The sequence below is a fragment of the Pristiophorus japonicus genome, chromosome 2 (genome assembly GCF_044704955.1).
Source record: "Pristiophorus japonicus isolate sPriJap1 chromosome 2, sPriJap1.hap1, whole genome shotgun sequence".
Classification (NCBI taxonomy): domain Eukaryota; kingdom Metazoa; phylum Chordata; class Chondrichthyes; family Pristiophoridae; genus Pristiophorus; species Pristiophorus japonicus.
This window is the reverse complement of record NC_091978.1, coordinates 260,252,106-260,277,782: the sequence shown is the minus strand read 5'-3', so window position 1 is coordinate 260,277,782 and position 25,677 is coordinate 260,252,106. Positions and strand designations below refer to the sequence as shown.

Genomic DNA, 25,677 nt, shown 5'->3' with positions numbered 1-25,677 from the left:
GCTAATCATTCACCTCAGTACTCCTTTCCTGCTTTCTCTCCATACCCCTTAATCCCTTTAGCCGTAAGGGCCATATCTAACTCCCTCTTGAATATATCCAATGAACTGGCATCAACAACTTTCTGCGATAGGGAATTCCACAGGTTAACAACTCTCTGAGTGAAGAAGTTTCTCCTCATCTCAGTCCTAAATGGCTTACCCCTTATCCTCAGACTGTGTCCCCTGGTCCTGGACTTCCCCAACATCGGGAACATTCTTCCTGCATCTAACCTGTCCAGTCCTATCAGAATTTTATATGTTTCTATGAGTTCCCCTCTCATCCTTCTAAACTCCAGTGAATACAGGCCCAGTCGATCCAGTCTCTCCTCATATGTCAGTCCTGCCATCCCAGGAATCAGTCTGGTGAACCTTCGCTGCACTCCCTCAATAGCAAGAATGTCCTTCCTCAGATTAGGAGACCAAAACTGAACACAGTATTCCAGATGAGGCCTCACTAAGGCCCTGTACAACTGCAGTAAGACCTCCCTACTCTTATACTCAAACCCCCTCGATATGAAGGCCAACATACCATTTGCCTTCTTCACTGCCTGCTGTACCTACATGCTAACTTTCAATGACTGATGTACCATGACACCCAGGTCTCATTGCACCTTCCCTTTTCCTAATCTGCCGCCATTCAGATAATATTCTGCCTTCGTGTTTTTGCCACCAACGTGGATAACTTCACATTTATCCACATTATACTGCATCTGCCATGTGTTTCCCCACTCACCTAACCTGTCCAAGTCACCCTGCAGCCTTTTAGCGTCCTCCTCACAGCTCACACCGCCATCCAGCTTAGTGTCATCTGCAAACTTGGAGATATTACACTCAATTCCCTCATCCAAATCATTACTGTATATTGTAAATAGCTGGGGTCCCAGCACTGAGCCCTGCGGCACCCCAACTAGTCACTTCCTGCCATTCTGAAAAAGACCCATTTATCCCGACTCTCTGCTTCCTGTCTGCCAACCAGTTCTCTATCCACGTCAGTACATTACCCCGAATACCATGTGCTTTAGTTTTGCACACCAATCTCTTGTGTGGGACCTTGTCAAAAGCCTTTTGAAAGTCCAAATACACCACATCCACTGGTTCTCCCTTGTCCACTCTACCAGTTACATCCTCAAAAAATTCTAGAAGATTTGTCAAGTAGGATTTCCCTTTCATAAATCCATGCTGATTTGGACCGATCCCGTCACTGCTTTCCAAATGTGCTGCAATTTCATCTTTAATAATTGATTCTAGCATTTTCCCCACTACTGATGTCAGGTTAACCGGTTTATAATTACCCATTTTCTCGCTCCCTCCTTTTGTAACCTTCAAGCCTACGGAACGAGAGCTAGAAAGTGGGATTAGGCTCTTTTTCAGTCGACACAGACACAATGCGCCGAATAGGCACCTTCTGTGCCGTAAATTTCTATGATTCTTCTAAGATTCTATTTGGTCATGTATGGCATATTTTACATTTTTTATTCATTCCAACAGATATTTTGGGCTCAATTTTCACCACCATTCTGCACCGATTTTTTGGCACCGCTGTTTTTTTTTGAGCAAACTAAAATCTGCAAGTTTTGCCAAAGTTTCTGCGCCATCGTAAACTACTTACGGCCGATTTTTTAAGTTCCCGTTTTTTGACGTCACTGGGGGTGCCGGCTGCCGGCATCCCCATTTCTGGCCATTAAATGAGTTTGGCCAACTAGGATTTTTTTCAAAAACGGTGCTGTACACCGTTCTGAAAAACCTTATGGAAACTTAAGAAAATCGCCACAGAAGATCGAGTTCCACAGCCCGGGATAGGAGCGGCACCATGAGCAGAGGGCCATTCGGCCCAGGATTGGAGTGGCACCAGGGACAGAGGGCCATTCGGCCCAGGATAGGAGTGGCACCGGGGGCAGAGGGCCATTCGGCCCAGGATAGGAGTGGCACCGGGGGCAGAGGGCCATTCGGCCCAGGATTGGAGTGGCACCGGGGGCAGAGGGCCATTCGGCCCAGGATAGGAGTGGCACCGGGGGCAGAGGGCCATTCGACCCAGGATAGGAGTGGCACCGGGGGCAGAGGGCCATTCAGCCCAGGATTGGAGTGGTACCGGGGGCAGAGGGCCATTCGGCCCAGGATTGGAGTGGCACCGGGGGCAGAGGGCCATTCGGCCCAGGATAGGAGTGGCACCGGGGGCAGCGGGCCATTCAGCCCAGGATTGGAGTGGCACCGGGGGCAGAGGGCCATTCGACCCAGGATTGGAGCGGCACCGGGGGTGGGTGGCCATTCAGCCCGGGATAGGAGCGGCACCGGGGGCAGAGAGCCATTCGGCCCGGGATAGGAGCGATGCGGGGGGTGGGTATGCCTTGCGGCCCAGGTTAGCAGGGCACCGGGGCTCTACAATTGCTTATGACTTCTGCATCTTATATGTTTCACTTTGCAGCCTCAGCCCTTCAGTGTGTCCCTCGTTACCCTGGCAACCTCAGTTTTTCGGCGCAGACTTTAAGTTCCACCCACAGAGCTGAAGGTCTATGTGTGCTGCTCCAAAATGAAAGTTTATGCCGGCAAAATTTGCAACTTTTTTTTGCCGCATTCGGACACTTAAAAAATCGGACGTACCTCTACAACTGCGCCAAAAATCGGCAATGTGGAAAATTGGACCCATCACGTCTGTAATGAATCCCAAATGTGCTTTCATCTTCATCTAACTAGATGCCAGTGATTGTTTAGTTTATTAAAATAATTTTAAGTAAAATTGACCTGTATACATAGAAATAGGATTAACTTCAGTCGACAATATACTAGTTAAAGTGTGATCAACAACAGCAAATAACATTTATATAGCACCTTTTAACATAATAAAACGTCCCTTGGTACTTCACAGGAGTGCAGTCGGACAAAAATTGACACTGAGCCAAAGGGGGATGCCATTCAGTTTCCAGTTTAACATTTTTTATCCTATTCAGCGACACATGCTTTTCAATTTTAGGATGCTTTTCAAAAAAAAATTGCTCCTCTGGAGACTTTTTTGTGCTTTGGCCATTAGTTTGCATAGAAAATGATGAATCTCAACTGATCCTTAGGTTTTGCAATGCTAATTATCTCAAATCATTAAACTGTTCGTAACAGTGTAACCAAACTATTTACTTGAAAACAACTCACAAAAATTATACATTAGGCTTGCATGCTTTGGAATTTTCAGTCACTTATTAATAGTTGTGACCAACTGATGCACCATTGAATGCTCGACCTTTGTATACTGACTATTCAGAGTTCAAGGTGTGTTTTGTTTGTTTCCACCTGGCATTGTGTTTACTGTCATTGCTACTGCTTAGACAACGATGCACAGACGAATTGAGGAAGCTGGTATCTAGGGGCTCAATTTTCCCCAAAGCTTTTTTTTGTTGTACTTGAAGAGTTACACCCGTTTTTTGGGGGCCCAAGCGCACCAAAAAAAATGTTCTAAGTTGGATTTCTTCATTTTGGCACAGCTGAACCTGTCCTTTAGTTTTGGGGATGGAGCCTTGATCTGTGCCAAAAAGATCGGGTTGCCACATTAACCAGGGACACAATGCGAGCTGAGGCTGGAAAGTGAAACATGCAACCAGCTCGCAACACATTAAAACACATTGCATCAACTTAAAAACATATTAAAACACATCACATCAACTTAAAAACATATTAAAGCACATTGCATCAACTTAAAAACACATTAAAATATATTGCAGCAACTTACCTTCAATTATTAAAGTCCGTCCCTCCCTTCCAATGCCGGTGGCGATCCCCGCCCTTATCCCAGGCTGAAGGGCCTCCCGGTCTGCTTCCCCTGCTGGCCCGAGCCCCGAGTGCCTTGCCGGTGCCGGTCCCGCTCCCCCGCCCCTAGCCCTGGCCAAAGGGTTTCCTAAGCCCGCTCCAAGCCCCTTGCCAGTGCTGGTCTAGCTACAGCTCCCCCCTCAGCCCTGAGTGCTTTGCCAGTCCCGCTCGCCCCCCGAGTCCTTTGCCGGTCCCGTCCCTATCCCAGGCCAAGTGGCCTCCTGGTCTGCTGCCCTGCTCCTATCCCAGGCCGAATGGCCTCTGCCCTCCCGGTCCCCGCACCTAACACCGAAAGGCTTCACCCCACCCCACCCCCTCTCTCTCCACACCCCCTCCCCTTCCCCCTCACCTTTCCTGCTGCTGCTATCCGGGCATCTGCTGCACTTACCTGCGCCAATTTCCTTACCTACGCCGATTTCTTTAACTCTCCAGAAGGTTTTTCTGCAGAGGCCACATACGCTGGCATAAGAAGAACTGGAGTAACTCTCAGCTGGCCAAACTTGCCTAAATGGCCAGAATTGGCACGGGTGGCAGGTTATGCCCCCTTCGGCTGAAAAAAAAGCTTACCTAAAAAATTTGTAACTAACTGAGTTACGCTGGTGCAAATTGATTGGGGAACTGTTTTTTTTACCTTAGGCCAAAAAAAGCAGCCTGCTCCAAAAAAACTGCGCAAATCCCGGGGAAAACTGAGCCCATAATTAATGGACCTTGAGAAGTTGGCATTTTGTATTGATGAAGAATCCAGGAATGAAAGCCACTACATTTAATGAACTGACTGCACATTCTACATGCTTGTTTGTGTTGATTTTGTGATGCATTATGGGTATTAATAACCTTTTACACTCCATAATGCAATGAAATATTTATATGTGCCATTCTGACTTGTTTTTGTTCCTCCATAATGCTAAAATTAGATACAATATCACTCCCCTAAAGCAGTAGAATTGCTGAAGTTGTGCGCTGACAAAATAACCTATTGAAGAGTAGGTAGAAGTGTGTTGTTTCTAATGTGGCCGCACTCCATGAACACACAGATTTTTATGCTGGAATACAGGTGAAGGCTAATCCCTTTATTAGCTCAGTGCCCAATTCAGCATAGAGCATGTATATTCCTACTGTAGGGTTGATTTTACGCATTCAGGCTACTGATGGGAAGCCTCAGGAAAATGTGGGTGCAGCACGCATAATTTTTCCTCTGGTAATTTTAATGGGCAGAAAATCACGGCCAGTGTAATGTCCCAATATATGCAGCTGGCTGGGAGCCTGGCTATTGTGACTGTATTTTTTTTTAAAGGAGTTAGCATACATCTTTTTTTTTTGAAGGCAGTAAGATTGTTCTCCTCAAGTCGTGAATGGTTTCATCCTGTGCAGTGAGGTCGTTTTACCTCAACAGTATAAGAGGGCAATATGAATTTATAATATGAAAATCATTATTGTTTTACTGTCAATTTTGTACATGAACAATAATGTATGAAACAAATAAATATCTGCCAAGATAGGTGGCTCCTAGATAAGTAGTCTTGTTTAAATTCCCTTTGTTGGTGTTCACCTGCCTTTGTTGAGGTCTATTGATAGATCTGTTTTCCCCCACGCAATGACCTAATTTTCTCCAGAACATGTTGACTCTTACCTCTGTATGGTTGGCACTGGCAGTCATCTCCTATTTTTCCCAAATGGCCATTCGTGCATGCAGACCTAGATAGTGTCTGTCGATAAGTTATTCGACATTGGAGGGTATCCGAGCCAAATCAAATCTTGTACTCGTGATGTATGAACATGTGCATTTTCCAGCAGGAGTCAGTGGAAGCCAATTAGAAATTAGAACTTGTGCTGATTTCCTTTATGTTGAGGTTGCCTCAACAGCTCCAGCTGAGCAGCATCATGCCCTACTCTCCCTCTCCTGCTCCCATCTCTTGCCCTACTCCCCCTCTCCTGTTCTCATCTCTTCTCTCTCTCACTCTTCCTGCCTCTTTCTTTCCCTCTTCTTTCATCTCCCTTTTCCTCTTGTCATTCTTCTGACTCCTCCCCTCTGCTCTCTTCCTCCTCCTCCCTTCACCTTTCCCCTCTTCTATCTCTCTGTATCTATCTCATATCTCATAGAATCATATAATAGTACAGCACAGAAGGAGGCCATTCGGCCCATTGTCTGTGCCTGTTCTTTCGAAGAGAAATCCAATTAGTCCCACACCCCGCTCTTTCCACATAGCCCTGCAATTTTCCCTTTTGAAGGCTACCATTGAATCTGTTTCCAGCACCCTATCAGACAGTGTATTCCAAATCCTAACCACTTGTTACATATAAAAGTTTTCCTCATGTCACTTCTGGTTATTTTGCCAATCACCTTAAATCTGTGCCCTCTGGTTATCGACCCTTACATAGAAACATAGAAAATAGGTGCAGGAGCAGGCCATTTGGCCCTTCGAGCCTGCACCGCCATTCAATATGATCATGGCTGATCATGCAACCTCAGTACCCTGCCCCTGCCTTCTCTCCATACCCCCTGATCCCTTTAGCCGTAAGGGCCACATCTAACTCCCTTTTGAATATGTCTAACGAATTGGACACAACAACTTTCTGTGGCAGAGAATTCCACAGGTTCACAACACTCTGGGTGAAAAAGTTTTTCCTAATCTCAGTCCTATATGGCTTACCCCTTATCTTTAGACTGTGACTCCTGGTTCTGGACTTCCCCAACATCAGGAACATTCTATCTGCATCTAACCTGTCCAGTCCTGTAAGAATTTTATAAGTTTCTATGAGATCCCCTCTCATTCTTCTAAATTCCAGTGAGTATAAACCTAGCTGATCCAGTCTTTCCTCATATGTCGGTTCTGTCATCCCAGGAATCAGTCTGGTGAACGTTCGCTGCAGTCCCTCAATAGCAAGCACATCCTTCCTCAGATTAGGAGATCAAAACTGCACACAATACTCAAGGTGTGGTCTCACCAAGGCCCTGTACAAATGCAGTAAGACCTCCCTGCTCCTATACTCAAATCCCCTCGCTATGAAGGCCAGCATGCCATTTGCTTTCTTTACTGCCTGCTGTACCTGCATGCCTACCTTCAACGACTGATGTATCATGACATCCAGGTCTCGTTGCACCTTCCCTTTTACTAATCTGTCACCACTCAGATAATAATTTGCCTTCCTGTTTTTGCCACCAAAGTGGATAACCCCACATTTATCCACATTATACTGCATCTGCCATGCATTTATGCATTTGCCCATTCACCTAACCTATCCAAGTCCCCCTGCAGCCTCTTAGCATCCTCCTCACAGCTCACACCGCCACCCATCTTAGGGTCATCTGCAAACTTGGAGATATTACATTCAATTTCTTTGTCTAAATCATTAATATATATTGTAAATAGCTGGGGTCCCAGCACTGAACCTGTGGCACCCCACTAGTGACTGCCTGCCAGTCTGAAAAGGACCCGTTTATTCCCACTCTTTGCTTCCTGTCTGCCAACCAGTTCTCTATCCACGTCAATACATTACCCCCAATACCATGTGCCTTAATTTTGCATACTAATCTCTTGTATGGGACCTTGTCAAAAGCCTTTTGAAAATCCAAATACACCACATCCACTGGTTCTCCCTTATCCAGTCTACTCATTACATCCTCAAAAAACTCTAGATTTGTCAAGCATGATTTCTCTTTCATAAATCCATGCTGACTTGGACCGATCCTGTCACTGCTTTCCAGATGCAATGCTATTACATCTTCAACAATTGATTCCAGCATTTTCCCCACCACCGATGTCAGGCTAATCAGTCTATAATTCCCTGTTTTCTCTCTCCTTTTTTAAAAAGTGGATTTACATTAGCTACCCTCTAATTCATAGGAACTGATCCAGAGTCCATGGAATGTTGGAAAATGACCACCAATGCATCTACTATTTCTAGGGCCACTTCATTAAGTACTCTGGATGCAGACTATCAGGCCCTGGGGATTTATCGGCCTTCAGTCCCTTCAATTTCCCTAATACCATTTCCTGACTGATAAAGATTTCCCCCAGTTCCCCCTTCTCGCTAGACTCTCGGTTCCCTAGTATTTCCGGAAGGTTATTTGTGTCTTCCTTCGTGAAGACAGAACCAAAATATTTGTTCAATTTGTCTGCCATTTCCTTGTTCCTCATTATGAATTCACCTGATTCTGACTGCAAGGGACCTACATTAGTCTTCACTAATCTTTTTCTCTTCACTTATCTATAGAAGCTTTTGCAGTCAGTTTTTATGTTTCCTGCAAGCTTACTCTCATACTCTATTTTCCCTCTCCTAATTAAACCCTTAGTCCTCCTCTGCTGAATCCTAAATTTCTCCCAGTCCTCAGGTTTGCTGCTTTTTCTGGCCAATTTATATGCCTCTTCCTTGGATTTAACACTTTCCCTAATTTCCCTTGTTAGCCACGGTTGGGCCACCTTCCCTTTTTTATCCTTCAGCCATTGGAAACAATTTCTCTTTATTTACTCTATCAAAATCCTTCGTGTTATTAAGAAGATGGAAGCCCATGGAATTAAGGGGAAAGTGATGGTTTGGATACAAAATTGGCTCAGTGACAGGATGTTTTACAGACTGGTCGGTGGTTTGCAGTAGAGTTCCCCAAGGGTCAGTTTTGGGTCCCTTACTCTTTGCAGTGTTTATAAACAACCTAGACTTGGATGTAGGAAGCAGCCTTATAAAGTTTGCAGATGATACGAAACTTGGCAAAGTAATCGATCGTGATTAGGATAGTTATAGGCTTCAGGATGGTGAAATGGGCAGAAGCATGGCAGATAGAATTCAATGTGGAGAAGTGTGAAGTGATGCATTTTGGGAGGACTAATATAGAAAGACTATACTATAAATGGCATGATTTTGAAAAGTGTAGATGAACAGAGAGACCTTGGTGTCCATATACACAAGTCCTTAAAGGTGCAGGGCAAGTTAATAAGGTGGTTAATAAAGCTATATTAGTAAGCTAATTAATTATAGGTTACTTGGGTTTATAAATAGAGGAATAGAATATAAAAGCAAAGAGATCGTGCTACAAATCGATTTATAAATCACTGGTTAGGCCTCAGCTGGAGTATTGTGGACAATTCTGGGCACCACACTTCAGGAAAGATGTAAAGGCATTAGAAAGCTACAGAAGAGGTTTACGAGGATATTACCAGGGATGAGAGACTTCAGTTGTGAGAAGTGGTTGGAAAAGTTAGGACTGTTCCCCTTGGAACAGAGAAGATTAAGAGGTGACCTAATAGAGATTTTCAATATGATGAGAGGTTTTGATAAAGTAAATAGGGAAAAAATATTCCCTCTGGTGAGTGAGTCAATAACTTGAGGTTATAGCAAGCTGATTCCATAAATAATTTTAAAAGGGAGTTGGGCAGTTACTTGAGGATGAGGAACTTACAGGGTTACGGACATAAAGCGGGGATGTGGGACTAAACATGACTGATTTTTCAAAGAGCCAGCACAGGCACGATGGGCCACATGGCCTCCTTCTGTGCTGTAAGATTCTATGATTTTAAACACCTGTATCAAATCTCCTGTTAGCCTTCTCTGCTCTAAGGAGAATAACCCCTGCTTCTCCAGTTTATCCACATAAGCTCTCATACCTGGAATCAGTCTCGTAAATCTTTTCTGTACCCTCTCCAAAGCTTTCATGTCCTTCTTAAAAGTGTCTTGCCCAGAATTGGACACAAACTAGTGTTCTATATAGGTTTAGCATAACATTTTTGGCTTTTGTACTCTAATGGCTCCGATCTTGACTGGGGCAGATTTTGTGAGCGTGGTGGGGGGAAGAGCTTTGTTCTGGAAACGCGAACGCTGCACGCTGTGAAGTTTTGACTCCACAGCGTGCATTTTTTTTTTTAAGTTGATTCCCTACCCGAAAGCCAGCCTGATTGACAGGCTTGGCTCTCTGTCAGGTGGAGAACACTCCGGAGGAGCCCGCAGGCTAGGAGCAGGTAGGACCCTTCAGCTGGATTAAGGTGGGTCTGGATTTTGGAGTGGGGGCAGTGATCATGATCCTGATCCCTACAGGGGTCCAGATCTTGGGGGGTGGTGGGGGAGATCGCTGATTTCGGGGTGGAATCCTATACCGAGGTGGGGAGGGGGTTGTTACTGATCCCAATGAGGAGGTGGGGTGGGGGGGGGGGCTACGATACTGCGATGGGGGCGGTGTTCGCTGATTTCCAATCCTGGGAGGTCCGATTGTGGAAGGGTTATGGGCTTTGGATCCGGGATGGGGGACTGCGGGGGGTGGCCAGGTAACCTTGGTAGGCTGGGAGGAAGCATTGCTGCTCCTCCTGGCTCATAAGCAGTGCTGTAAAGGCATTTACCTCTTCCACGAAGCAGGCCTTGCCACCCTTTAGCTGCTGGGCTTCCAAAGGCCCAGGAAACCTGGTCAGACAGGGTTAAACCTGGAAGGTGATTAATGAGTCACGCAGCCTTATTGTATTATTTAAATGGCTAACCCATCTCCTGGAAGCTTGTTGTTTTGTCTGCTCCCCATCCTGCCTCCATTAAAGCCGGAAGTGGGCGAGTTGGAATTGGTTTGAGATTTTTACAATTTTAACATCCAACCCGACCCCAACCCACTTGTTTTTTGTGGTTAAAATTACCGCTTACATTTCCATTTATATAGCCCAGGATCCCATATGCTTTATTAATTGTTTGTTAACCTGTCCTGCCACCTTCAAAGATTTGTACAAAAACACCTCCAGGTCTCTGTTCTTGCACCCACTTTAACATTGTACCATTTAGCTTGTATTGTCTCTCCTCATTCTTCCTACCAAAATGTATCACCTCACACTTTTCGCCTCGCAATTTTATGTGGCACGTGTTCACCCATTCCAACAGTTTGTCTATGTTTTCTTGAAATCTATTAGCACCTTCCTCACTGTTTACTACACTTCTAAGTTTTATGTCATCTGTAAATTTTGAAATTGTGCCCTGTCCCCCACAAGTCCAAGTCATTAATGTACATCAAAAACAGCAGTGGACCTTGTACTGAACCCTGGGGACACCATTGTATTCCTCGCTCCAGTCCAAAAAACAGCCATTCACCACAACTCTCTGTTTTCTATCCCTCATCTCGTATCTCATATCCCATGGGCTTCACTTGCCATAGTCCTCCATCATCCTTGGTCCAATCAGTTCGACCTTCCAATCCCTATATGAGCTGAGAACTCCACTTAGTCTTGACTTCCTGTGTGCAACACCACGAGAGATCAACTAGCTAACATTAATGGTGAAATAATAGGTACCTGACTGAGTAATTAACATTCATTTTTATGACCTATTGTTTAAAGAAATCAATAATGAGCTTTCTAGTCCATTATTAAAGAAGCAGTAGCAGTACAGTTTGAAAAGCATAATTCGGTCAGGCAGAGTTAGCATGGATTTTTGAAGGGGAAGTCATCTTTGACAAATTTGCTGGAATTCTTTGAGGATGTAACGAACAGGCTGGATAAAGAGGAACCAGTAGATGTGGTGTATTTGGACTTCCAGAAGACATTTGACAAGGTGCCACATAAAAGGTTACTGCACAAGATAAATGTTCACGGGGTTGGGGGTAATATATTAGCATGGATAGAGGATTGGCTAACTAACAGAAAACAGAAAGTCGGGATAAATGGTTCATTCTCGGGTTGGCAATCAGTAACTAGTGCTGGGACCCCAACTATTTACAATCTATATAAACAACTTGGAAGAAGGGACCGAGTGTAATGTAGCCAAATTTGCTGATGATACAAAGATGGGAGGAAAAGCAATGTGTGAGGAGGACACAAAAAATTTGCAAAGAAACATAGACAGGCTCAGTGAGTGGGCAAAAATTTGGCAGATGGAGTATAATGTTGGAAAGTGTGAGGTCATGCACTTTGGCAGAAAAAAATCAAAGAGCAAGTTATTTAAATGGAGAAAGATTGCAAAGTGCTGCAGTATAGCGGGACCTGGGTTACATGTGCATGAAACACAAAAGGTTAGTATGCAGGTACAGCAAGTGATCAGGAAGGCCACTGTTATTGCAAAGGGGATGGAGTATAAAAGCAGGGATGTCTTGCTATACAGGGTAGTGGTGAGGCCACACCTCGAATATTGTGTACAGTTTTGATTTCCATATTTACGAAAGGATATACTTGCTTTGGAGGCAGTTCAGAGAAGGTTCACGAGGTTGATTCCGGAAATGAGGGGGTTGACTTATGAAAAAAGGTTGAGGAGGTTGGGCCTCTACTCATTGGAATTCAGAAGAATGAGAGGTGATCTTATCGAAACTTTTAAGATTATGAGGGGGCTTGACAAGATGGATGCAGAGAGGATGTTTCCCTGATAGGGGAGACTAGAACTAGGGGGCATAATCTTAGAATAAGGGGCAGCCCATTTAAAACTGAGATGAGGAGGAATTTCTTCTTTCAGAGGGTTGTTAATCTGTGTAATTTGTTGCCTCAGAGAGCTGTGGAAGCTGGGACATTAAATAAATTGAAGACAGAGATAGACAGCTTCTTAACCGATAAGGGATTAGGGGGTTATGGGGTGCGGGCAGGGAAGTGGACCTGAGTCCATGATCGGATCAGCCATGATCGCATTAAATGGTGGAGCAGGCTCGAGGGGCAGTATTGCCTACTCCTGCTCCTATTTCTTATGTTTTTATGTTCTTATAATATATTTGGATCTGCAAGCCAGTAATATTGTTGATTCTCACATGGCTCTTAATTTTTCTGGAATATTAGGAATTTATCATCAATTCGCCTGACTTTGAAGCAGCCAAGTTCTGGGTTGGAAACATGGGGAAAACTGCCACACATGCTGTAGTATTTGCACAACTCTATACCCCTGATGGAGTCTGCCACGGGCTTCATTCTTTTATTGTGCAGGTAAGGCATGGTGTTTATCATGAAGCCCCTGTTTCTTGATTGTTTGAATTTATACATAATGTACTAACAGCATTTATTATAGCATAACATAAATACAGTTTAGAGATTGTTAAAAATAAATGGGTGAATCTTAGTCCTAACAATTACAGAAATAATGGGCTGGACTTTTGGTTGGTGGATTTTTAGGACGATAATGACGACAGATTTGGTAAATTTTGCAGCGGGAAATGGTTTGCAACGGCTGGCAACAAATTTGTTTGCTGCGACCTGTGAGTAGAATGGAGCGCTAAGGGAGGCGTCCCACATGCCTCTTTGGGTGCTAGCCCGGGTGAGCAACTGAAAATCCGTTGCTAAAGAGTCGGCCTCAGAGCACCCTAAGAGAGACCTCTCTGGAAAAAAAAATTGGCACAAAATACATTCCCAATATATTGTTCACCCCAAATAAAGATAAATCGCAAAAATTAAACAAAAAAAACAATCACACTTGTCTCATGCATTCATTCCTTCCCTCACCGCCGTGGTACAGCTCTGACCGCCAGCTTTCTCTGGGGGTTGGCTACAAGGCGCTACGGAGTCAGTGCGAAACAAATTTTCAGATAAGGATGATAACGGGGACGTTGCACACCGGTGCGATGCTCCCGGGCAGTACTGCTCAGTGCCGCTGCAAAACCGGCACCAAATTTCCCGGCGGGGCGCTGGAAGCTAGCCGCCCAGGCGGTAATCATTTCCAGACCTATTACTGCCCCTCTGGGGCGCTAAAAAATATGTTCATTCATTAAGCAGTTTCTATTGTTTTGGTTTAAACTTTTTTGTTGAATTCATGATTAAACTGTGCGACAAAGAAAACAATTTGTCTATTTTGATCTATGATTTAAAGAAATGCTGATAAAGCATTTCTTGACAGAGTAACTGTTTTAGCAGGATTTAATTGTAAATTACGAGATGTAACTGGTTTTAAAAGAAAAAGCAAGTCTTGTTTTACTTTCTTTATGTTGATGAGGGTGTTAGTCCTGTAAAATGGAACACTTTACATTTCAGTGTTCCATAAGTGTATTGGCATCCAGCACTCCTAGATCAGGTACAGAATGGACAGCCCCAGACTAAGGCTTTGCTCCAATAAGGTGCCTTAGATTTTATCTTGGTGAAATATTCAAAAACATTCAAAAGTAGTTTGTCCTTGTGTCCCTCAACTTTAAGTTAAATGTGCTTATGATTTAGCTCCAATCTCAGTGCATCCATGTGAAAAGTCTTTAATTTCCCAAGTCAGGCATCCTGGAACCTTTCTGAGTGACATTGCCAAATTAGGAACAGTGAACCTGTGCCCTTGAGAACATGGATTGAAATTGCTCAAACTAATTACATGTAGGAAATTTACAGTTAGCAACCAGAGAGCCTTTCTGTCCCTCAGTTTGGGTTAGGTTTGAACTCTGGTCTCGGATAAGATTGGTCAATTTCTATTCCACTTTTAAAATAATTTAGATTTACATGGAAATTATATGTATTTAGATCAGAGACCCCAAGACCCTACTTCCAAAGCCTGGGGTAATGGTTGGAGATATTGGAAAGAAGCTCGGACTAAATGGCATAGACAATGGGTAAGAAAGTTTTCTTTGATGCTGCACTTATTTGTGTCACTATTTTCATGAATTTGTTTTCTTGAAATCTTTATTTGTGCTAATCTGTTTTTTTCACCAAATTTGAAATGGTGTGATTTGTTATTGTAAAATTTTTACTTGATATTTGTAGGCACATCACTAATTCAAAATTAGACCAAGACTTTCTTTATCTTTGTGAAATATTCAAAAAAATTCTAAAGTAGTTTTTCCTTGTGTCCCTCAACTTTAAGTTAAATGTGCTTATGATTTAGTTTATCCAAATGCAAACACTGTGCACTACCTTCTTACACTAATATCTATTTGTGAATTAATACCAATGTGTGTTATAAGTAACTGTACAATCTACAACAACTTTCATTTATGTAGCGCTTTAACATTAAAAACCCACGGTGCTTCACAGAGATGTAATTAAACAAAAATGGATGCCACGCTAGAGAAGAAAAACTTGCACCTTGGGTTGTCTCAAATCGCTTTACAGCTAATTAAGTACCTTTGAAATGTTATCTGGAAATGCACTAAAATAAAATTTTTCTCTTCCTGCAATTTGTCTCTCATACTTTCCTCTTTAATTATTTCTGTGTCTCCTTTTTGTCTTTGTTTATCTCCCACTTTTCTCTCTCTGGCTGTCAGACACTTTTCTTGCTGTGGTATCAATATACTTGTCTCTGAATCTTTTTCTCACTTTCTCTTAGCAGCTGTGTCTTTTTTCTTTTGTGTTACTTCCAATTTATCTGTATAGCTTTTACACTTATGTCTGCCTTCTTAAAAGCACAGGATATGTAGCAAGATGATGGGCAACACCTTTCAGGCTGGAGCTGTATAGTGGGATCAGGCAGGGAGACACTGTCTGGGAGGTGTTGGAACACATGCAAGTGAGACAACATGTAAGTGAGAGAGAAAGTGGAAGGATGGGACTCAGACGAAGAGACAATAAGGGCCAAGTGGAAGCAAGAGGGTGGTAGGGTTTGGCATTAGCACATGGGAGGCAGTGGATGTGGAATCAGGAGCTGGGAGGAATTAAAAGAATTTCTACCTGGAAATACACATGGGAAGCAGTTCAGGCATGAAACCATTCAAGGACAGTGGGGGAGGAGGGGGGAATTGGAGGTGATAGGATCTGGGTCCCCTTGAAGGGTGGAGGAGGTTGGATGTTGGAGTCAGTGAGTACACTGAGTGAGGTGGACTGGAGTTTAGGAGCACTCATTGGTAGGTTAAGGTCTAGGAGCATTCAGGGTTGTAGGAGCACCGAGAGGGTCTGAGAGAATTGGGCGAGGTCTAAAGTTTGGGAGCACTGAGGAAGTCGTCAGGTAATAGGAGAGCTCTACAAACCCTGGTGGGGTGGGATTTGTAGCACTCATGACTTGTGATTGGGAAAGCTGGAATTTGGGATACATTATATTTTTGGTAGCACTGATGGGCTGGGAGTATGCGGTGATTTGAGGTCTGTAGCCTTAGGAGAGGGAGGATTAGAGTTTGAAGGATTGTAGTGCTGCACTTCTGTGGGAGAGAGGTGCTGGGAGCCGGAGACTGAGCAGAAGAATTGATATTACATATGCACAGTATCCCCAAAAATATTAATGGGGAGAAAGCTCAACTGAACAACTGAAACTCCAGGAAAGAAAGAGAAGTTCATGCCCTCGAAAAGGGTAGATCAGTGGGATTAATTTCCAACAGGACTTCGGCAAAATTATGGATAAGCTTAAGTACTTTTTGTGAACCATTTCAGTTATTATATGCTTGTTGTGCCATAATATTTTAACCTATACACAGTCAGATGACTGAGGGAACAAAGAGATGGCTAAAAAAAATTCAGACCAATTAAACAGTTTGATTGTTCCATTTTGCTACTTGCTGATTAGTAGATTTGTAAAAAATATAATTTAAATGGCTTGGTGTGGATTGATGGTTCGTGGCTAATAGTGTTTCCTACCTGTGTACTGGTTCATGATTTGTGGGTTATCCTACCTGCCCCCATTTGGGAAAATCAGCAAGGTTTATTTGAACCAAACAAGTGTAACTATTTTAAAGTAGCATTTGATGTACCTTTCTCGCACACTACTATTGTGCGCTAAACACAAGACATTTAATGAGATATATGAAATATAATTACTCATCATGGTGAAGGTTGTCAGTTGTTGGAATTAAATATTTTTCCACTAGGTTAGATTTTCCACTTGGCACTATCCAGCAAATGGGACAGCCAGATGTGGGAACTGAGGAGAAGTCTTGTCCAACTGCAAATGTGCCAGGTTTCTTTCGGATGCATTTTCTGGTGAGTGGGGCTTGTGGCAGCAGATGTGCTCAGCTGAAATAGGTTGGTGCTTATTTTGGTGTTTGTCTGGGGGGCTATCGAGTCTCCACACCAGTTTCCACAGTTCCAGCGTATGGGATGACTGAATGGCCATATAAAAAAAAGTGAATGTACATTTAAAGGACATAAGAACGTAAGAAATAGGAGCAGGAGTAGACCATATGGCCCCTCAAGTCTGCTCCGCCATTTAATACGATCATGGCTGATCCGATCATGGACTCAGCTCCACTTCACTGTCCGCTCCCCATAACCCCTTATCCCCTTATCGTTTAAGAAACTGTCTATTTCTGTCTTAAATTTATTCAATGACCCAGCTTTCACAGCTCTCTGAGGCAGCGAATTCCACGAATTTACAACCCTCTCAGAGAAGAAATTTCTCCTCATCACATTTTTAAATGGGCGGCCACTTATTCTAAGATTATGCCCTCTAGTTCTAGTCTCCCCTATCAATGGAAACATCCTCTCTGCAGCCACCTTGTTAAGCTGCCCTCATAATCTTATGCATTTCTATAAGATCACCTCTCATTCTCCTGAATTCCAATGAGTAGAGGCCCAACCTCCTCAACCTTTCCTATTAAATCAACCCCCTCATCTCCAGAATCAACCTAGCGAACCTTCTCTGAACTGACTCCAAAGCAAGTATATCCTTTCGTAAATATGGAAACCAAAACTGCACGCAGTATTCCAGGTGTGGCCTCACCAATACCCTGTATAACTGTAGCAAGACATCCCTGCCTTTATACCCTACCCCCTTTGCAATAAAGGCCAAGATTCCATTGGCCTTACTGATCACTTACTGTACCTGCATACTATCCTTTTGTGTTTCATGCACAAGTACCCCCAGGTCCTGCTGTACTGCAGCACTTTGCAATCTTTCTCCATTTAAATAATAACTTGCTCTTTGATTTTTTTTTTCTGCCAAAGTACATGACCTCACACTTTCCAACATTATACTCCATCTGCCAAATTTTTGCCCACTCACTTAGTCTGTCTATGTCCTTTTGCAGATTTATTGTGTCCTCTTCACACATTGCTTTTCCTCCCATCTTTGTATCGTCAGCAAACTTAGCTATGTTACACTCAGTCCCTTCTTCCAAGTCGTTAATATAGATTGTAAATAGTTGGGGTCCCTGCACTGATCCCTGCGGCACCCCATTAGTTACTGATCGCCAACCAGAAAATGAATCATTTATCCCGACTCTCAGTTTTCTGTTAGTTAGCCAATCCTCTATCCATGCTAATATATTACCCTCAACTCCGTGAACTTTTATCTTGTGCAGTAACCTTTTATGTGGCACCTTGTCAAATGCCTTCTGGAAGTCCAAATACACCACATCCACTGGTTCCCCTTTATCCACCCTGTTCATTACATCCTCAAAGAATTCCAGCAAATTTGTCAAACATAACTTCCCCTTCCTAAACATTTGAAATGCTTCCTGCAAAGCTTTAAATTTGTGATCCAACTTTTTCTTTCTGCTCTGTGATTCCATTTCTTACTTTGACCTATCTTAAAGAGGTCACAGTGGGTTCCCCTGGGAATATTTCATTAATTTGCTCTTTTTATTTGGAGGAAAAAAAGAAGAGAATACAGACTTTTCAAGCAGAATAAGAAAGAAAGAAAGAAAGAAAGAAAGAAAGAAAGAAAGAAAGAAAGACTTGCATTTATATTGGGCTAGATTTTCCCCTGATGATCACTGGTCTATCACCCATCTATCGCCCAAATAGGCAGGCTACCACCCATTTCACATTTAAAATTGGAAAGTTGGGCCGTTACATCGCCCAAAGATCGCCGGCCCAACTTTCGGCACACAAGCTTTTGACATCGCCAAGGTGATCACCCACTGCAACTTTCGCCACATCGCCGGGCTGATCGCTCACCGAGAAGATTGCTGGAGATCGCTGGAGAAAAGCTGCACCCGACTGGCACTGTTTGGCAGGACTCGGCACAACGGATGCCAATTTGAACGTCGGAGGAAGTGAGAGGCTGCTTGAAGGGGCTTATGAGGAGAATTAATTTGTGAGTTATTTTAAGGGCCTTATGGACTCTTTGGCAATCATCTGCTCACATTTCTATTTATTGAGGACATTTATAGCCATAGTGATGGGGTCTGGAACTTCTCTACATGGTCACTAATCACATGCTGCAGACTGAAGATGGGAGAAGGTATATTGAAGAAGGCAGACAGCTGCAGAGGAGGAGACCTTACACCCGACGCAGTTACAGGGAAAAGCGATCATACCTGAACTTGTCCGATAACACGTGCCTTAGGAGGTCATCACTGAAATATACAAGCTCATCAAGGGAGATCTACAGCCTACCAGCACCATCAGGACCGCACTGCCCGTTGAGGTAAAGGTTACTGCGGCACTTTCCTTCGACGCATCGGGCTTCTTTCAGGCCTCAGTTGGTGACATTTGCACTATCTCTCAGCACGCCACACATTGCTCCATTCGATAGGTGACTAAAGCCCTTTACACATGCAGGACGGACTTTATAAGCTTCCCTATGACCAGGAAAGCACAGACCGAGAGGGCTCTCGGTTTCTCGTGAATAGCAAATTTTCCCAAGTTGCAGGGAGCAATAGACTGTACGCACATCGCCCTGAGAGCACCTTTAAAGGATGTGGAGGTGTTTCGGAACCGAAAGGGATTCCACTCCCTGAATGTGCAGCTCGTTGTCGACCACAACCAAATAATCATGGCAGTAAATGCAAATTTTCCAGGCAGCATCCATGACGTGCACATCTTGTGTGAGAGCACTGTCTCTGACCTGATTAAGAGTCAGTCACAAGGTCATGGCTGGATGCTGGGGGATAAAGGATATGGCCTTGCCAGCTGGCTCATGATACCCCTGCATAATCACCAGACCGAAGCCAAGAAGCGATACAATGAAAGACATATAGCTTCCCGCAATATCGTCAAAAAGACAATTGGTGTGCTGAAACAGTGCTTCAGAGGCCTGGACCATTCTGGAGGCAGCCTACAATACCACCCTGACCAGGTCGCTGAGTTTACTGTGGTGTGCTGCATATTGCATAACCTACCTATAAGGAGAGGACAACATTTGCCAGATGGGACTGTCGGTCCACCTCAGGAGAGAGTAGAGGTGGAAGAGGCAGACGAGGAGGAGGAGAATGACGAGGATCTCGGGGAGGACAATCAGCTTGGAGGTGAACCCATGCCCCCACACCGCCCCGCAAGACTGGAAAGTCTCTGTGGAACTTATGCAGCTGCAAAATTCTTGTGTCATCAGTTCATAAATTAACGCTTTGCGTGAACTTACATTGGTGACAGTTACAGTGACAGTTGCAGTTGCATTACATTTCATCCTTGCCTGGACTGGCCTGGCTATTGTTTTCCAAGAATTGTATTCATGTTATACCTTATGTTATTAGAAGACAATTGTAAAATTTCAACTTAATTTTTAAAAGTAATTTACAAAATTGTATAATTTTTTTTAATAACACCAGCACCCCCCCCACCCCCGCCCAACAGTCACCCAAACAATAAAATCCAACAAACACCCTCCCACCCTCCGAACACCCCCAACATTCAACACATTTTTAATAATAACAACAACAATAACAATCCCCCCTCCCTACCTGCGGCCATACTTCCCTCCAGGTCCTACACACCCCCCGCCGTATCCTAGGCCCCTGTTTTAATCCCACAGTATGCGCGCCTGCATGACTTGCAGTAGACGACCTCAAGGCATGTTGCTGTGGGGGGGGTGATGATGATGGCAGGATCCTCTCGGGAGGTGGTGAAAGAGAAGACGTTTCTGACGAAACGACTTCTGAGCCAAAAGAAAGTTCTTCCTCCTGACTCACATCTGTGCTGGTGTTTTGGTGGGACGGCAGTGCAGTGCCGTCTCCCTTCACTAACGCATGCCGGATGGCATTGATGGCGGCGGTCTGCTGGCCCATGCCACAACCATGCGCTCGATACCCTCCGATATACGAGCGGACATTGTGGCAGTGTTCCCGTTTATCACCGTGAACGCCTGGAGGAGCTCTCGACTCAGGTCGGCACTCTCCCTGCACAGTGCAGTCATGTCCTCCTTAGGATCTGCCCGTCGCAGTGCGTGCCGACCTCGCTGACTCAACCTCCGTGGGGTCAGCGTGGGCACTGTTGGATTCATTGGGGTCGTCTGCTGCAAACCACTTGGGCCCGCTACTTCCGTCGAAGTCGAAGCTGACGATGTGGCCGTAGGTACAACAGATGACGCGATGCAAGGGGCATCCTCCTTGGTCTCCATCTCCATCTCCTCCTCTGGCTCCATGGTCTCCTCCTCACCACCAGTGGTGATAATCACCTGTAACAGGTGCGGTGTCCCTTTGCGCCTGTGGAGTTGGACCTGCAAAACACAATTGAGCTTATTGAGCTTATTAGAACAAAAGAGTACATATTCTTGCGCTGCACTGGCATACATAGAAGGAGCAACAGTACTGCAATAATTGGGAACTGAGAGACGTTACGTATTATTACATCATATAGTAGTACATCTATGTGGAATTCAGCCATGATCTTATGATGGTGGAGCAGGCTTGAGGGACCAGATGGCCTACTCCTGCTCCTATTTCTTATGTGCTTATGTTGTTAACCTGAGAGTAGTACAGAAGCTGCATGCATAACATGACATAATTCATATATTATAATGAAATGCCGTTACATTACTTTGAATTACCATTGTTTTACACATTACTCACGTGACGCAAGGGAGGGATCTGCACCACTATGGGTGGTGGCCGAGCGACTGTGGGTGCCCATAAATGTTGCTGCACATTCCTCGAGGTCTGTTAGGATGGTCAGCTGGGCAGGGCCTCCTCCTGTGCACCTGCGCTCAGCCCGATGCTTAGATACCTTCCTCTGCAAACGTGACAAGAGCATGGCATAAGCTAACTGATAAAGTAATATCATGGAAAGGCAACAGTTTCCGACATTATATGCTAATAGGGTTTGTATCCACAATTGATATATGGTTATGACAAAGATCGTGTTGAGGATCTAATGCTTGACACAAGCATCTCGACTACAATCTCCATGAAGGGCCCCCGGGGGGCAGTGGGGGGTGGAATCAGGACAGCTGGTGAGCTCAGCAATGACAGGAGCTAATGTCTCAAAGTGTCCCAGGGCAGACAGTGAGCCAGGCTGGGTCACTGTGTAAGTGACAGCAACCGGAGAGACTGACACAGTCTGGGTAAAAGTGACTGGACCCCTCAGTGCTCAGCCTTGCTCCATCCACCAACGTAACCCAAAAGGAGATGGTGCCAAAATTAGACTTAAATGGCACAGGTTCCGATCCCAGTCCAAATCTTAGCAGGGAATCTACGCAAGAATACCCAGCTTAATTTCAATCCGGCAGATTTACATATTCAGTGGATCATTACAATTTAAAATCTATTTAATACTTACTCTTGCCGAAGCAACCAAGCTGTTCCACATCTTGCGGCACTGGTCTGATCCTCTCTGCTCGTGGGACACCGAGGACACCACATCGGTGATCTCGCCTCAACTTTTTCGATATGTCTGGGGTGGAGGTTTCCCAAGCCCACCCCAGGTTAATTGGCCCCACCTCGAGTGCACCTCCTGGACGAGGGCCTCGTTGGCCTCATTGGAGAAGGGTTTGGCCCTCCTCCTCCCCTCCACATCTGGCCACTCTCCGCCGACTCTTCCAGGTTGGACATATTTCCCTGGATTTATTATTGATTATTATTTTTGTCTCTGTCTCGCTCTCGCTCTGTCTCTCTCTCTCTCTCTATCTCTCTCTCTCTATCTCTCTCCAATCTCTCCTCTCTCTCGCTCTCTCTCTCTCTCTCTCTCCCACTCTCCCCCTCCCTTTGCGCATGCCTGGATGACCTCTGATCTCCCGAATCACAGGAAACCTTCTTTGCAAAAAAAACGCATGCGCGTAAAGGTCGTTGCTAGGGACGCCTTGCCTTCCACATCACTGGGGCCCATTTTACATCGCTAAGGCCCAGTCCATATCACTGAGCTATCGTGGGCTATCGCCGGAAAAAAAATGCCGAATGTTGCATTCTGAAAAATGGCCGATCTTCGAGCGATCCTGAAAGCTGAAACATTGCTAAGGCTGGAACATCGCCCATTTTTGGGCCCTAGCGATCTAAGTGGAAAGTCGAGCCCACAGTGCCTTTCATGACCACCGGACGTCTTATAGAATCATAGAATAGTTACAGCACGGAAGGCGGCCATTCGGCCTGTCGAACCCGTGCCAGCTCTCTGCAAGAACACATTAGCTAGTCCCACTCCCCTGCCTTTTCCCCGTAGCCCTGCAAATTCTTTTCTTTCAGGTACTTATCCAATTCCTTGTTGAAAGCAGTGATTGAGTCTGCCTCCAACACCCTTTCAGGCAGTGCATTCCAGATCCTAACCACTCACTGCTTAAAAAAGATTTTTCTTGCGTCGCCTTTGGTTCTTTTGCCAATCACCTTAAATCTGTGTCCTCTAGTCCTCGACCCTTCGGCCAATAGGAACTGTTTCTCTCTATCTACTCTGTCCAGACCTGATTTTCAACACCTCTACAAAATCTCCTCTCAATCTTCTCTGCTCTAAGGAGAACAACACCATCGTCTCCAGTCTATCCACATAACTGAAGTCCCTCATCCCCGGAATCATTCTCGTAAATCTTTTCTGCACCCTCTGTTAGGCCTTCACATCCTTCCTAAAGTGCGGTGCCCAGAATTGGACAAAATACTCCAGTTGAGGCCGAACCAGTGTTTTATAAAGGTTCATTATAATTTCCGCGCTTTTAGAAACATAGAAACATAGAAAATAGATGCAGAAGTAGGCCATTCGGCCCTTCGAGCCTGCACCACCATTCAATAAGATCATGGCTGATCATTCACCTCAGAACCCCTTTCCTGCTTTCTCTCCATACCCCTTGATCTCTTTAGCCGTAAGGGCCATATCTAACTCTCTCTTGAATATATCCAATGAACTGGCATCAACAACTCTCTGCAGTTGGGAATTCCACAGGTTAACAACTCTCTGAGTGAAGAAGTTTCTCCTTTTCTCAGTCCTAAAAGGCTTACCCCTTATCCTTAGACTACATCCCCTGGTTCTGGACTTCCCCAACGTCGGGAACATTCTTCCTACCTCTAACCTATCCAGTCTCGTCAGAATTTTATATGTTTCTATGAGATCCCCTCTCATCCTTCTAAACTCCAGCGAATACAGGTGCAGTCGATCCAGTCTATTCTCATATGTTAGTCCTACATTCCCGGAATCAGTCTGGTGAACCTTCGCTGCACTCCCTCAATAGCAAGAACGTCCTTCCTCTGGTTAGGGGACCAAAACTGAACACACTATTCCAGGTGAGGCCTCACCAAGGCCCTGTACAACTGCAATAAGACCGCCCTGCTCCTATACTCAAATCTCCTAGCTATGAAGACCAACATACCATTTGCCTTCTTCACTGCCTGCTGTACCTGCATGCCAACTTTCAATGACTGATGTACCATGACACCCAGGTCTCGTTGCACCTCCCCTTTTCCTAATCTGTCACTATTCAGATAATATTCTGCCTTCGTGGTTTTTGCCACCAAAGTGGATAACCTCACATTTATCCACATTATACTGCATCTGCCATGCGTTTGCCCACTCACCTAACCTGTCCAAGTCACCCTGCAGCCTCTTAGCATCCTCCTCACAGCTCACACCACCACCCAGCTTAGTGTCATCTGCAAACTTGGAGATATTACACTCAATTTCTTCATCTAAATCATTAATGTATATTGTAAATAGCTGGGGTCTCAGCACTGAGCCCTCTGGCACCCCTCTAGTCACTGCCTGCCATTCTGAAAAGGACCCGTTTATACCGACTCTCTGCTTCCTGTATGCCAACCAGTTCTCTATCCACATCAATACATTACCCCCAATACCATGTGCTTTAATTTTGCACACCAATCTCTTGTGTGTGACCTTGCCAAAAGCCTTTTGAAAGTCCAAATACACCACATCCACTGGTTCTCCCTTGTCCACTCTACCAATTGCATCCTCAAAAAATTCGAGAAGATTTGTCAAGCACGATTTCCCTTTCATAAATCCATGCTGACTTGGACCGATCCTGTCACTGCTTTCCAAATGTGCTGCTATTCCATCTTTAATAATTGATTCCAACATTTTCACCACTACTGATGTCAGGCTAACCGGTCTATAATTACCCGTTTTCTCTCTTCTTTCTTAAAAAGTCGTGTTACATTAGCTACCCTCCAATCCATAGGAACTGATCCAGAGTCGATAGACTGTTGGAAAATGATCACCAATGCATCCACTATTTCTAGGGCTACTTCATTAAGTGCTCTGGGATGCAGACTATCAGGCCCTGGGGATTTATCGGCCTTCAATCCCATCAATTTCCCTAACACAATTTCCCGCCTAATAAGGATTTCCTTCAATTCCTCCTTCTCATTCAGCCCTCGGTCCCCTAGTACTTCCGGAAGGGACTGCAAGGGACCTATATTTGTCTTCACTAATTTTTTTCTCTTCACATATCTATGGAAGCTTTTGCAGTCAGTTTTTATGTTCCCAGTAAGCTTTCTCTCATACTCTATTTTCCCTCTCCTAATTAAACCCTTTGTCCTCCTCTGCTGAATTATAAAATTCTCCCAGTCCTCCGGGTTGCTGCTTTTTCTGGGCAATTTATATGCCTCTTCCTTGGATTTAACACTATCCTTAATTTCCCTTGTTAGCACGCATCCCTAATTTCTTGTTTGATGCTGTCCCCAACCTCACTACTACTGTTTGGTGGTCTGTACACAACTCGCACTAGCTTTTTCTGCCCTTTGGTATTCTGCAGCTCCACCCTTACCAATTCCACATCATCCAAGCTAATGTCCTTCCTTACTATTGCGTTAATTTCCTCTTTAACTAGCAACGCCACCCCACTTCCTTTTCCTTTCTGTCTATCCTTCCTGAATGTTGAATACCCCTGGATGTTGAGTTCCCAGCCTTGGTCACCCTGGAGCCATGTCTCCGTGATGCCAATTATATGATATTCGTTACTTGCTGCCTGCACAGTTAATTCGTCCACCTTATT

General features: G+C 44.6%; 1 protein-coding gene across 1 annotated transcript in view; it reads left to right on the top strand.

Moving 5' to 3' along the window:
- acox3 (acyl-CoA oxidase 3, pristanoyl) overlaps window positions 1-25,677 on the top strand; it is a 307,347-nt gene that overhangs the window by 52,154 nt on the left and 229,516 nt on the right. Inside the window, exons 6-7 of the mRNA XM_070871311.1 lie at window positions 12,549-12,692; window positions 14,199-14,287. Coding sequence (XP_070727412.1) covers window positions 12,549-12,692; window positions 14,199-14,287 — 233 coding nt within the window. The remainder of the gene's footprint in view (window positions 1-12,548; window positions 12,693-14,198; window positions 14,288-25,677) is intronic.